Genomic DNA, 12705 nt, shown 5'->3' on the forward strand with positions numbered 1-12705 from the left:
ATGATACTATAGTTTAAGGATTATAGAGTGAAAGCAAGTATAAATTATCTATTGCACAGCATTGTCCCTGAGGTAAACTTCCTCTCCTTTTATTTCAGGATTTTCGAGGTCTCTGGGCAAGATGTCAACAAGAAGTCGTTCTTGCTCTGTTCTGAGCTCCTGGAAAGTTTGGCACAACATGTGAAAGAAAGAAAGACTTGTGCTGCTTTCAGCCTTTCCAGGAGTATAACAATGTGTGGCTTCATGAGAATGCCTGAGGCCTAAGCACTTGCCTGAACCAGCCAACTTGAGGTGCTGCTGACCATATTTCCTCCACACCTTGTAAACCCTTGCAGGTGTTGTTAACATCCTTTCAGACCATACAAGTTTAAAACTGGCCAAGTGACAAACTGAGACAGATGTTTAGTACATTATGTCTTCTGCTGTAACATTTGCTTCTTCTGTCTTAGTCTTCAATTTAGGAAAGTGAATCAAACTGATGGCAACCAGTAACAAATTCACACCATGAACTGTTGCACTTGCTACACAAAGCCAAAAAGAGTTCTGATACTGTTCTTCCAAGACGACAAACTGGAAGACATTTTCTCGGAAATTGGCAATCCTTTCTGTAAGGTTATGCAGTTCAACAGCAGCCATGAAGCTCGTCACTGCCAGCAATGCAAAAACTCCTGCAAGAGAATTTCAAACATCGTTCATATACTGTATTTGAATGCAACAAAGTTGACTCCTGCTATCTATTTTTAAGTGAAGCATTGATTTGCTTTGTGCTGTGCAGCCACTTTCCATTTGGTTTCCTTGGTGGAATTTGAAAATAACTTCTCTGTGTAACTTCCAATGCATATGAAAAGCACATGCTTTACAACAATGTCTCTTTGATACTCATTACCTGGAAACAAGGACATGTGACTTGTGTATACTTTTCACTACTTCTACATGCATTTTCATTCCTTGAACACTGCTTCACTGAAAGGTAACTTAAGCCCATCTGCACATATAGCAGGGCATGGGCCAAACCTATTCCTAAAGCAAGGGATTTCAGATTGTAGGTATGACCAAATTCTTCTACATAAAAACTACAGCTAGTATCTCAAGGAAAAGGCCACACTAGAAGATGACTAGTTGTCTGATGACAGTTATGAACAATCTAAAAATCATCTCTTGTACATTTCCAAATACACTTCTTGTCAGAGAAGTTGTTTTATAACAAATTATATGTTAATTGATGGTCCTGTTAAAAAAGGTGTTGGGTTTTATTAGGATCATTTTATTCTGTAATATGAATATACCAAAAGATTTGGATTATCATTTTGGAGACATTCAAAAAACGCTACCCCTCTTCTATATCCAAAGGATATTGTAGCACCTTTGAGACTAACTGAGCAAAAGAAGTTGTTTCATTAGCTTTTGTAGACTCGGTCTGCTTCCTCAGATGCCATGTCTGCGAAAGCTAATGCTATATCTTCTTTCACTCAGTCTCAAAGGTGCTACAAGATCCCTTTGTATACTGATATTCCAAACTAACATGCCTATGTCTCTGAATACCTTTCCTATAATCTGTGACAGAATGGTGAAGGAAGTGGTATAGTTACCATCATGATTTCTGTAGGCCAAGCCTTACAGAACTGAATTAGCCACAGGTAGTTCTTATTTATCACCTACTGTCAACTGAAACACTATATATTTCACATGTTCAGCTGAGAGTGAGTCAGCCCTTAGAAACAAAATCTTGTTTGTGATTTTGCAGAGTCAAAGGGATTAATGTCTGGGCAGTGTGGAATTAAGTAAAGACAGTTTATTAAGCAAAGACGAAACAGTTTCTTGTAGAAAGAGGCTTACTAGGGCCCAGACTACCCTCAGACAAAATGAGGCAGCCCATACCACACCATACATAATCCTTAGTCATGGGTGACACCAACTTTAAGTGACACCACTGACTCTGTGGCTGTCCAGGAATGCTGAGGAGCCGAGTCCTCGTTGTCCTCCAAGTCCTCATGGCTGGCCATGACAGGCCTGCAGAGCAAGGGCTTCTGTTGATTCAGCACAATGGCAATACCTCCTGAGAGAAGGTGGAACAAGTGCCCTACAGATGTTTCCAGCAACACTGGAAACCATGGCTTGCATGCCCAGCAAGGAGCAAGCAAAATCACATGTGCTTTCTCCTGTCTTATTTTCAACAGCTTGGGTGCCAGTCTCATGGCTCTCATTTCCAGCAAATTGATACGCTGATGCTGACCATTGCCCTTGAGCAAACTGACCTTCATAATGTGCTTCCCAGGCTAATAGGCTGGCATCCATTGCAATCAGTAATTTCAAGGCACAAAAGGAATTTCACTGGTAATCACCTTGCCCTCAATTGCCAATTCATATTGTTCAACACATATTGAAGGACTGTTACCAGAACATGCTTTTCTTCCTTATTATTGACAACTGATGTGGACAAAGAAAACTTTGAAGAACCCTGGTATGAAATCTCGCTCAAGGAATCAACTGAATTGTTGAAGTTAACACTCCTCATGCTCTTGCTAAGAACATTATATCCACTGTTTTCATTTTTCTCAACTAATTTATCATGCTTTGCAACTTAATCTTCTTTTCTTCTGTAAGAAACATATCCTTCCTCTCTGTCTCTGGAGTGTTACCTAGTGCAGCCTGCACTCCCCCCAAGACACACCTGTGACGCCACTGATTCAGCACATGCTGCCCAGGCCTCCATCACCTTGACTAGACAGGAAAAAAAGGTCTACAACCATGGAAACCCTCAAGGATATTATGAGAATTTCAAAGACATACCTCAGTTTTGAAACCCTCTAACAAAGAAGCTCCTTTTAACACAGTCCTTTAATACCCACATAGCCCCCTTCCTTTGGAGGATGATGAAGGAGGGCTGGAGAAACATCAGCTTTTAATGTTGAGTTTCAGCTGCATGTCTGAAGCTAGAGAAAGAATGGGATACTACTCTAGTTGATCCTGTTGTAACCATGTGTTCCTGCCTACAAGAGGCAAGGTAAATAGCAGTTGTTTCCAAGATCCCTTACTAAGCATGCATGAACTGTAAAACAGACAGCAAAGGAGAAACGGGAGAAACCTGCTTCATCAACTACTCCCAGCAGATTTTTAAAAATCATATATATATAAAAAAATAATTTTGATCACCAAATAAAAATCGGAAGAAAGGTGGAGCCTGGGGAAAGAAAGAAAAAATCCCTAGATGCATTATGGAACAAGCCTTCAAATGATTTCTAAGAGGTTTAAAATGTTTTTGTTCAGTTATATAAGGCTTACATGATTCAGTTGTTTCCTTTTCACATGTCTATGTTGTTAGTTTTTAATAAAATATTTGCTGAAACATTGGTCAACTCCTCTTTTTTTGTTGCGCAGGAACCTATTCCTATCCTATACATGTTATTTCTGCTTCTAGTATCAGTTTTTTTGTTAAAGAAGTAGTGCTCTGGAACACATTAACTGAGGTATACCTGTACTCCGTGATGGTACCTAATTATCAAAAGACAAGGTAGAGCACATATGATGAATGGATTCTTTACTCTTAGCCACTTTGCATCATACAAACTGATATGACTCTTCTTATACACGGATTTTTTATACACAGATTCAAGCATACACTGTTTGAAAATGTTCAAAAAAAGTATAAAATTCAAATATCAAACCTTGATCTTCCATTTTTTATAAGGGACACCATTTTGCTATGTCATTATATTTAATGGGACTTGAGCATACACAGATTTTGTTATACACGGGGGATCTTGGAACCAAACCCCAGCATATAACAAGGGTCCACTGTATAAAGATGTAAGAAATCATCATGAGAATATGTTAATAAGAAATATTATTGGGGATGCCTCTCCATATACACACACACACACACACACACACACACACCAGCCCATGAATTGAGGTCTGCAGGAGGGGCCCTCCTCAGCATCACATTAGTAAGGACAATCTGAAGTAAGAGGACATGGGAGAGCGCCTCCTCAGTTTTGGCACCCCGATTGTAGAATGCCTTCCCATTGGCAGTCCCAGTGCCAAAGCTGGTTTCTTGACATGAATGTCTAGTCATAAACGACTGTAGGGGGCGGCGTTCATCTCTGTTTCTAAGCCAAAGAGCCAGCGTTGTCTGAGGACTGCTCTGGTGCTCATGTGGCCAGCATGACTGCACCAAACACTGTTACCTTCCCATTGAGAAGTAGTACCTATCTATCTACTTGCATTTGCATGCTTTCGAACTGCTAGGTTGGCAGAAGCTGGGACTAGTGGCAGGAGCTCATCCCATTAAGTTGTACTCGGGTCTTGAACTGCCAACCTTCTGATCAGAATTGGTGTTTTAACCAGTAAGCCACTGCATCCACTTCTTTTTGGTACCAGAGCAATATTTGGCTTTTTATTGCAACTTGTGAGGACTAGTTGATTTTAAATATAGATGTACTGTGCTGGCCAAATGGCCATAATAAAGTTATTATTATTATTATTATTATTATTATTATTATTATTATTATTAATATAGATGTACATGCTTTAAAATTGTTGTAGCTTTTAAAGTTGTTTTAAGCACTGTCTTATCAAACATAGTTTTATCTTGTTTAAATAGTTTATGGTTTTAATCTGGAAGGTTTACATTGCTAACAATGTATGCAGCCCTGAGATTTTTTAATAAAGGGCAGAATATAATATTTCACTGTGTAAACAAATAAATATTGGTTGGTTGGTCATTGCCAGTATCTTGTTTGGAAAGCCAGCAATTGTGTTCTTTAAACTGTACACTTAAGTGTATGAGGACCTTTTATCTGCTTGTACAGCCACATCCACAAAACAAATATGTTTTTTTCAAGTCGTGCTAATTTTTGTAGTACAGTTGTCAGCAGAAACAATGTTTTTACAAGCGGACATTTACCTGCAAGTACATTCCACAAGGCTATTCCTCCTGGACCTTTAATAGCCCGGTATGGAACTTGCAGGAAGTTTAAGATGCAGAATCCCAAACTGACCAGGGCAAAAGAAAATGCCACAAAAAGGAAGAGGATAATCACCACATGGAGAGATGTGTTCAGCTCCTTCACCAGGTGTGGAAATACTGACAAAGAAAAACAAAAACAAAGTTATTTGTTGCATAAATGTGGGAGAGAAAAAGGATACTGTGAAGTTTTATCATTCAGATTCTTTGTCGTTCTTCTACATATGTGCACACACAGAAATAAAATTAGGTCTCAGGTAATCTAAATTCTATACCAAGGAAAGGTGATTCCTGTGGCCAAATCTAACATTTGTCCAATAGACTTATACAGGTACATGGAATTTGTTCCTCATGATTAGTTTAAGTCCCAATGATTGCAACTCCACATAAGGCTAATTTGGCTTCAACTCTATGGAGATTATCGCCCTGACTAAAAACCCGACTGCTCCTCAATGGCATAGAGGCGGGTAGCAGGTTGCTGGTGGGTATTATCAGACAGAACTGACTGCCACTGCTGCCAGGCAATTACAACTGGGTTGCATTCTGGTTCCCAGGAATGGAGACCGCTTTCCCAATCCGAGAGCTTGCCATTTTGGAAAAGCAGCATCCGAAATGCACCTGGGACCCAGGATGCAGCTGCGTTGCAATTGCCCGGTGGCAGCAGCAGCAAATTCCATCTGATAATACCTGCCAGCAACCCACAACCTGACTGTATCCTGTTGGAGAGCAGTTGGGTTTTTAGTCATTGCAATAATCTCCTATATAAATTAAGGAAAATAATGATAGTTGCATAAAGCATCTTATTTTGCTTGATTTATGTGAGCATTTTAACACAGTTTGCTCAGATCTGGACAGTGATAGGTACAAGTTACATGGCACTGAACTCCTACCTCACCAGCAGAAAATATTACAGTACTTAAATATCAGATCTCATTAGTTCTTGCCACCACACTTCTTTGCAGTCATAATGACTAAAAACATTTTTGTAAATGAAAGCTCTGATTTAAAGGAAGCTGAATTCTATACTCAGTTTAATGGACTGACATGTGATAAATCTGTTCTCACAGTTTAGGTGAAGAATTCCCCACAAACAGGATTCTGTTTATACAGAAGGCAGGCACTGCAGAAGCTTTTGTGTAAATCCATTCTGCCTTTTGGTGACTTTGCCTCTTCCTTCCTTTTGAGGAGAAAATTATTTCCTTGGGCCCCTGAGTAAGCTGATGGCACACTCCTTCTTTGAGGATCCCTACCAAGGTGATGTACGTTTTTCTTATGAACACAGCAAAACACCTTATTGCACTGCAAACTTTAAACGGTTAAACCCTTTTGCTGACAGATCAAGGTCATTTCATCACATTTCAGTGAATGGAGCATTGGATCAACTGTATTGACTTTGATGGCAATATAATCCATATTCAAAGGTGCTGAAAACAATTTCAGGTTGATCTCTAGAGCAAATATATCCATGTTAACTTTTTAGGTTCCAGTTACAAATTACAGTGATCCTTGCTCTATCATTGAAGCCACTAGCTTCCTTTCTTACTTACACAGTCCATCAGCCAAATGGTCCCCAGTGTAAAACAAGTAAAACAAAAACTACAGAAAAAACAGTGACTGAGGCTGCATCCACATTGCAGAAATAATCCGGTTTCACACCACTTTAACTGTCGTGGCTTAATGCTATGGAATTATGGGAAGTGCAGCACTGAGCCACGACAGTTAAATTGGTGTCAAACTGGATTATTTCTGCAGTGCAGATGCAGCCTAAAACAGGAGGTGATAATAAAATTCAGAACTATGGACTGAACTAAACAATATGCCATTGACTAAACTAACATGTGCATAAAAAGCCTTTTTAAAAGGTGTGTACAGTCCAAGCTATGTCCCCAAAACAAGCTTTTTCAATATACAGTAGTGTGGAATCTCAGACCTGTACAGAGATAAGGGGAGCTTAAAGCTCCCTTATATTCCCCTCCGTGGCAAGGACCTAGCCAGATCAGGCCAACCATACCTTTTCCTTAATGTACACATAGATTTTTGTAAAAAGTTCCTGGGATCCTGGGTGTTAAATGTAAGAAAGCACTCTGAAAATTCTCAGAAACTGATGAGCAGCTTTTAAATAGTGGCCTGAAAGTAAAACGGCCCTAGTTAGGATTGCCTACCCCAGTGATGGTGAACCTTTTACAGACCGAGTGCCCAAACTGCAACCCAGACCCCACTTATTTATTGCAAAGTGCCACATCCCTCTGGCTTTCTAGTAAGAAACTCTGGCAAACTCTGTGCTAGGGCAACAGCATGTGTGCACACAGAGAGGGCTCTGAGTGCCACCTCTGGCACGCATGCCATAGCTTCACCATCACTGGCCTACCCAGTTAAGATTGAGTATTATATTGAGTAGTGGTTATAATATTCTGTACACACTGAAGTTCCCATGCAATTTTCAATGGTTCCTCATAACACCAGAGTGCAGAGGATGGTGACTGAGGGAACTCTGTGTTGGTGAGACATAGGTGTCTTCTATGCAAGAGGCTACACGTGGAAAACCTGGAGCTTGGAAATAATACTACTATACAACTAGAAGTTTTAACCACAACTCCCAGAATTGTGCAGCTAGGATAATTCTCCTCTGAGACACCTACCTGGTGCCAAGAGATCATTTCTCTGGTTGTTTTTTTCATGTGGCCTAATAGCCACATCTATGGCTTTAGCTCTCTACAGAAAAATAATAATAATTTTAGGCCACACCCTCCTTCTTTGCCTGACCAATGGGAGGAATGAGTTTTCCCATTAATGATAAATTCTCATGCATATTTTATAAGACATACAATAATTTCAAACAGCATTTCAGATCTTAGGGGCTCTTAACCATAAGTTCCAAAAGCAATCTTACATGTACCTGAAGCAAACACATGTATTTATGAAGGGGTTCTACAAATGAAACCAACATGTTACTTACTTGTGAATCTGGAACGCCTCCCACCGAGCCCACACTTTCGCATTTTACCACCGCCAAAGAGTCCATAGTAAATTTCCCCCATGAATTTTACAAGCTCTGGGTCCGTGGCATTGACCAGTTCAGCTCCTGTTTTGCAAAGGATTTTTGCAGTCATCCATTTCTGGGTGCCCATTGCAACAAGGATCAAGATAAAAGATGAAAAGCTCAATGCAGCAATTAATGCAAACACTGTCCTTTTGAAGCAGCCAGGCATTCTAACGGCTCAGAGAAATAATATTTCAAGGCCTACCGGCAGTAACTGTAGATGCTGGATCCTTTGCAAGCTGTCGGTGTGGTTTCAAAAACATCCTTTCACACTGCATGTTTTCACATCCATAGGTTATGGTACAGTTCCTTTGTTTTAAAATAAGAGCTCAGTTCAAATAAATACATTTTCCCCACAATAATCCACAACAGCAACAAAGAAGAGCTTCATCATTCTGCACGGCAATGGTACTTGTTGTTGCGCGTGTAACACCATATCTGTTACATGACTAATGTTTCATTCAAAGGCTCAAATTCTTTCCCTGTTTTAAATATTCAAATGACATCCATTTTTTGACCTGCATGAAGTCTAGCTGCAAAAGCTGTTTATTTAGTTGCATTGGAAGTCTCTACTAATTGCCTGGAAGCAAACTAAGGCAAACATGTTAGAATTTGCCGTCAGAACTCTAGCAGCTGCATGACATGATGGTCATCCCATTGAGTTTGTGTTTTGTAAATGTCATTACTGTCATCTCTCCCACACAGATGGCAGTTTGCTTGCTAATAAGACTATTAACTGAAAGAGGCATATGATATTTCTGGATGTCTGGGTTTGCTATATGAGCAGTCTTATGGATGGAAATGGGGATGCAAATTGGTTGCAGCTAGGATAAATAGAGTTTCCCTATAATATACTGCTGCAAGCATGAGCACCCTTCTTATAAAGTATTGTTACAGTTTGTTACCTTAAGATGCATGCTTTAATACTGTACACACTAGTGTGTATATGTGTGTGTGTGTGTGTGTTTGAATGGCTGGTAGTTACTACCTTGGATGATGACATCCACTACAAAGAAGGTTGTAGAAACAGTTTGACAATTCATATTAAACTGCAACAACAGTACAATGTATTTGTGTACTTGCCTCCTTTGCCATGCTGCACTTCTTTACACGTAACACACATACCTTACCAAAGTCCAAGTCCATACTGTGGTAATGCCATTATTAGGCCAACCAGAAAGGTACGAAATTGTCTCAAATTTTCTGTTTTGGAGAAACAGAGGATTAAAATAAGATAAAATATGGTAACTGAAGCTATGAGCCGAGCTGTTCAGTTCACACTAAAGCAAGACCTTCAGACTCCACCTTTCTAGGGACAGATCGACAATATAAAATTACATTTACTACTTTGGGAATCTACTAGTCTTCCATGGTACTGCTATGAGAGAAAAGTAAAAACTCCCAGCCAGAACTACAAGTTCTTGTAAATGCTGTGGTGGTCTAGATCAGGCCTGACTTTAGCACTTGATACTTAGTGCATAAGGGATGTGGTGGCTCAGAGGTTAAGACACTGATTCTGATGACTGCAAGATCGGCAGGATGGCAGTTCGAAACCCAAGTGCCATGTGATGGGGTGAGCTCCCTTCACTAGTCCCAGCTCCTGCCAACCTAGCAATTTGAAAGCTTGTAAAAGTGCAAGTAGATAAATAGGTACCACTTTGGTGGGAAGGTAACAGCGTACTATGCAGTCATTCTGGCCACATGATCATAGAGTCGTCTTTGACAACGCTGGCTCTTTGGTTTAGTAACGGAGATGAGCACTGCCCTCTACAATTGGACACGACTTGGCAATCTTGTCAAGGGGAAACCTTTACCTTTCTACTTGGCATCACACAGCATTTCAACTTGGTCCTGCAGTTCATGCACTTTCCCAGAATGATCAGATGTCACAACTGCAAAGAAGGACCAGGCACTGCAAAATGTAGGGCATGGAAGAAAAATATAGGCTGTTACAAAATAAAAGCTAAAAACACTAATTAAATTCATATGATTTATTTATATGTACTGCATTTTATTATGTACTTAGTTGTATTTTTGGGAAGAATTTTTCTTAATTAAAATGCCCTTTTGGCTTATAGAACTCCCAGCAAAACAAATGCTTAAAATTGTACTTTACCAGCAACAAACTCTTTGATTGAATCTGCATTCAAACCATTCCTTTCATTTGTCTGTTGTGCTGAAATTAAAGGGGGGGGGGCCTCTTTCCACATTTTCATTTTGTTTTCTAAAGCAGCCCATTGCCTAACACGCATAGGCCTGTTACAGACTGCCAAAATAAAGCTGCTTTGGGTCTCTTTGGAGGTCGTGCCAAACCCACACTCCATTCCTAAGCACTGGAGTCCAGCTTTGGTGCAGCTTCCAGATTCTTAGGATGCATGCATCATTTAAACAGCATACCTCCAAAGAGACCCGAAGCAGCTTTATTTTGACAGTCTGTAACAGGCCTTACTGTCCTTTTCCACATGGAGAAACAAACACCTCAAGCTCTGAGGGAAAAGTCTTGCCATCTGCTGCTCCTCCTAGGAAAAAAAGAAATTTAAGGAGGATCCATCCTATCCTCCTATTTGCAGTGAGGACAGACTGCCAAGTACTGTAGACAGATTTCTCAAAGCATGGCATTACTCAATGGGTTTCTTAGTCATGCTCAGGATGGAGGACATTGTGGAATTCCTCCTGGACATATGATTGAAACATAGAACATGTCCTGGAAAGGGAGGACATGTGGTCACACTGTTTATTCCATATTCCATCCAGCATGGCTGCTGGCAGTGGCATTTCTTACCTTTTGTATGTTCAATTGATTATTACTATGCTAAGACAGAACACTAAAGGCTGCCAGCCCTAAGGTGGTGGCCTGTGATGGTGAACCTTTTAGGGGCCGAGTGCGCAAACTGCAACCCAAAACTCACTTATTTATTGCAAAGTGCCATGACCCTCTGGCTTTCTAGTAACAAACTCTGGCAAACTCTGTGCTGGGATGATGGCACATGTGCCCACAGAGAGGGCTCTGAGTGCCACCTCTGGCACGTGTGCCATAGGTTCGCCATCACTGCTAGGCAGTAGGATGTTGGAGAAGAAAGCTGTTATGCACATGTGCTCCCCTGGTTAGCATATTGCCTTCAGTTGTGGTGAGGAATGCTTTCCCATATTCCCACCATCCTTACGGAAGTAAGATTTAACTGCCAGTCTTGTCCGCTTTTGCTTGTGGAAGGTACCATCTTGTTCTTCGCCGCATGAAGGAAGATGTCATGGGGCATCTCTCCTCAAGCCCTGCCATGGCCAACAGCAAGCAGTTGCGGGTATTATAGTCCAAAAGTCCTATGGAGTTTATCACATGAAGGAGATTGGGAGTTTATCTCATGAATATCCTGGGAAAATCATGTAAATCATGACGTTGCACAAAACCTGCCATTAAAGTGGTCACAAAGAAGCATTAACATGCATCTTTTTACTTCTCCGGCTATTCAGTGAAAGCATTTCCGATATCACATTGTGTGTGCTAATTGTTTCATCTCGCAATACTAGCCATTTCAGTTTATTTGCGGGTCGTTGAGCCAACAACCTTGCCACAACTGGCTGCTAACAACACTGGAAAATAACCTGGGTGTGGTTCTGCTTTAGCTTCTTTTCTGGCGTCAATGCTATGGAATTCTGGGGAGTTGGAGTTTTGTTTGTGGGGCCGCAGAAGCGAGTTGCAGGGAGAGTCTCTTTCCTCAAGGGTCCATTAACATATATAATGTGTGCTGTATACACACCACACACAATAGAATATATATTATATATATAATAGATATACATATATATACTTATATATCCATAATACGTTTGCGTTATAGTGTATTCCACAGTCTCTATTTTGTTTGGTTGTACTATACATATATATGATATAGATTATATAAGTATATGTATTATATAGTGTGTGTGTTGTATACAGTATACCCGTGTGTCGATATCTATATTATATATATTATATATATATATTATATACACATAATAGATAATATATAGAGTTAGTATGTATATATACCGTGTGTGTGTGTGTATATAATATGTATGAATTGTAGGTGTGTGTATCTATATATATATATCATGTGCATGTCTATAGTATGTATAGTAGATATGTGGTGGTGTGCTGGTTTTATATATAGTATGTTATACTGGTATAGATAAGGTAGATGTGTGTTATATATACTAATGTGTCTGGAGTGTGTGTGTGTGTAGTGTGTGTATATTATATAGATATATAGATATAGAGTGTTGGTGTGTATAGCTAATCGTTGTGTAACGTTGGTGTACACACACAAGAAAGTATATCTACGATATCTAGCTAGGGACACACACTGGTAGAACGGGCCCACAACTCCAGCTCCCCACAATTGCGCTAGCCTTGGAGCCAGACCAAAGTGCAAGCACTCCCAGCCGGGTTAATCTCTCCAGTGTGGACGCAGAGTTAAACAAATGACAATCAGGGACCATTTGGAGGCTCCTCCCCCCCTCCTCATGGTTTCCTGTCAAGTCATCCTGTCGAGGGCCGTGGGGCTATCGCCAGGAGTGGGCGGGCTTGTTCCCTGCCGCACAGGCCGGAGCCCACTGAGACCGAGCGAACGCCTTTCCAGCCGCGCAGCACGGTGGAGGACGTGGAAACGCAGGGGGCAGCTTCTCAGTCCTGAGTGCGCTCCGGCAGAGAGGCACCGGCGCC

At 40.6% G+C, this 12705-nt stretch overlaps 1 protein-coding gene across 1 annotated transcript; it reads right to left on the reverse strand.

The window, feature by feature from the left end:
- Nucleotides 1–315: 315 nt before the first annotated feature.
- On the reverse strand, nt 316–8284 carry CLRN2 (clarin 2). The gene is made up of 3 exons (XM_042466717.1): nt 7923–8284; nt 4907–5086; nt 316–668 (listed from the first exon to the last, which is right to left on the reverse strand). Exons 1-3 carry the CDS (start codon nt 8173–8175, stop codon nt 403–405), a joined length of 699 nt encoding a protein of 232 aa, XP_042322651.1. The 5' UTR covers nt 8176–8284; the 3' UTR covers nt 316–402.
- Nucleotides 8285–12705: the final 4421 nt, after the last annotated feature.

This window comes from Sceloporus undulatus, chromosome 5 (genome assembly GCF_019175285.1).
Source record: "Sceloporus undulatus isolate JIND9_A2432 ecotype Alabama chromosome 5, SceUnd_v1.1, whole genome shotgun sequence".
NCBI lineage: Eukaryota > Metazoa > Chordata > Lepidosauria > Squamata > Phrynosomatidae > Sceloporus > Sceloporus undulatus.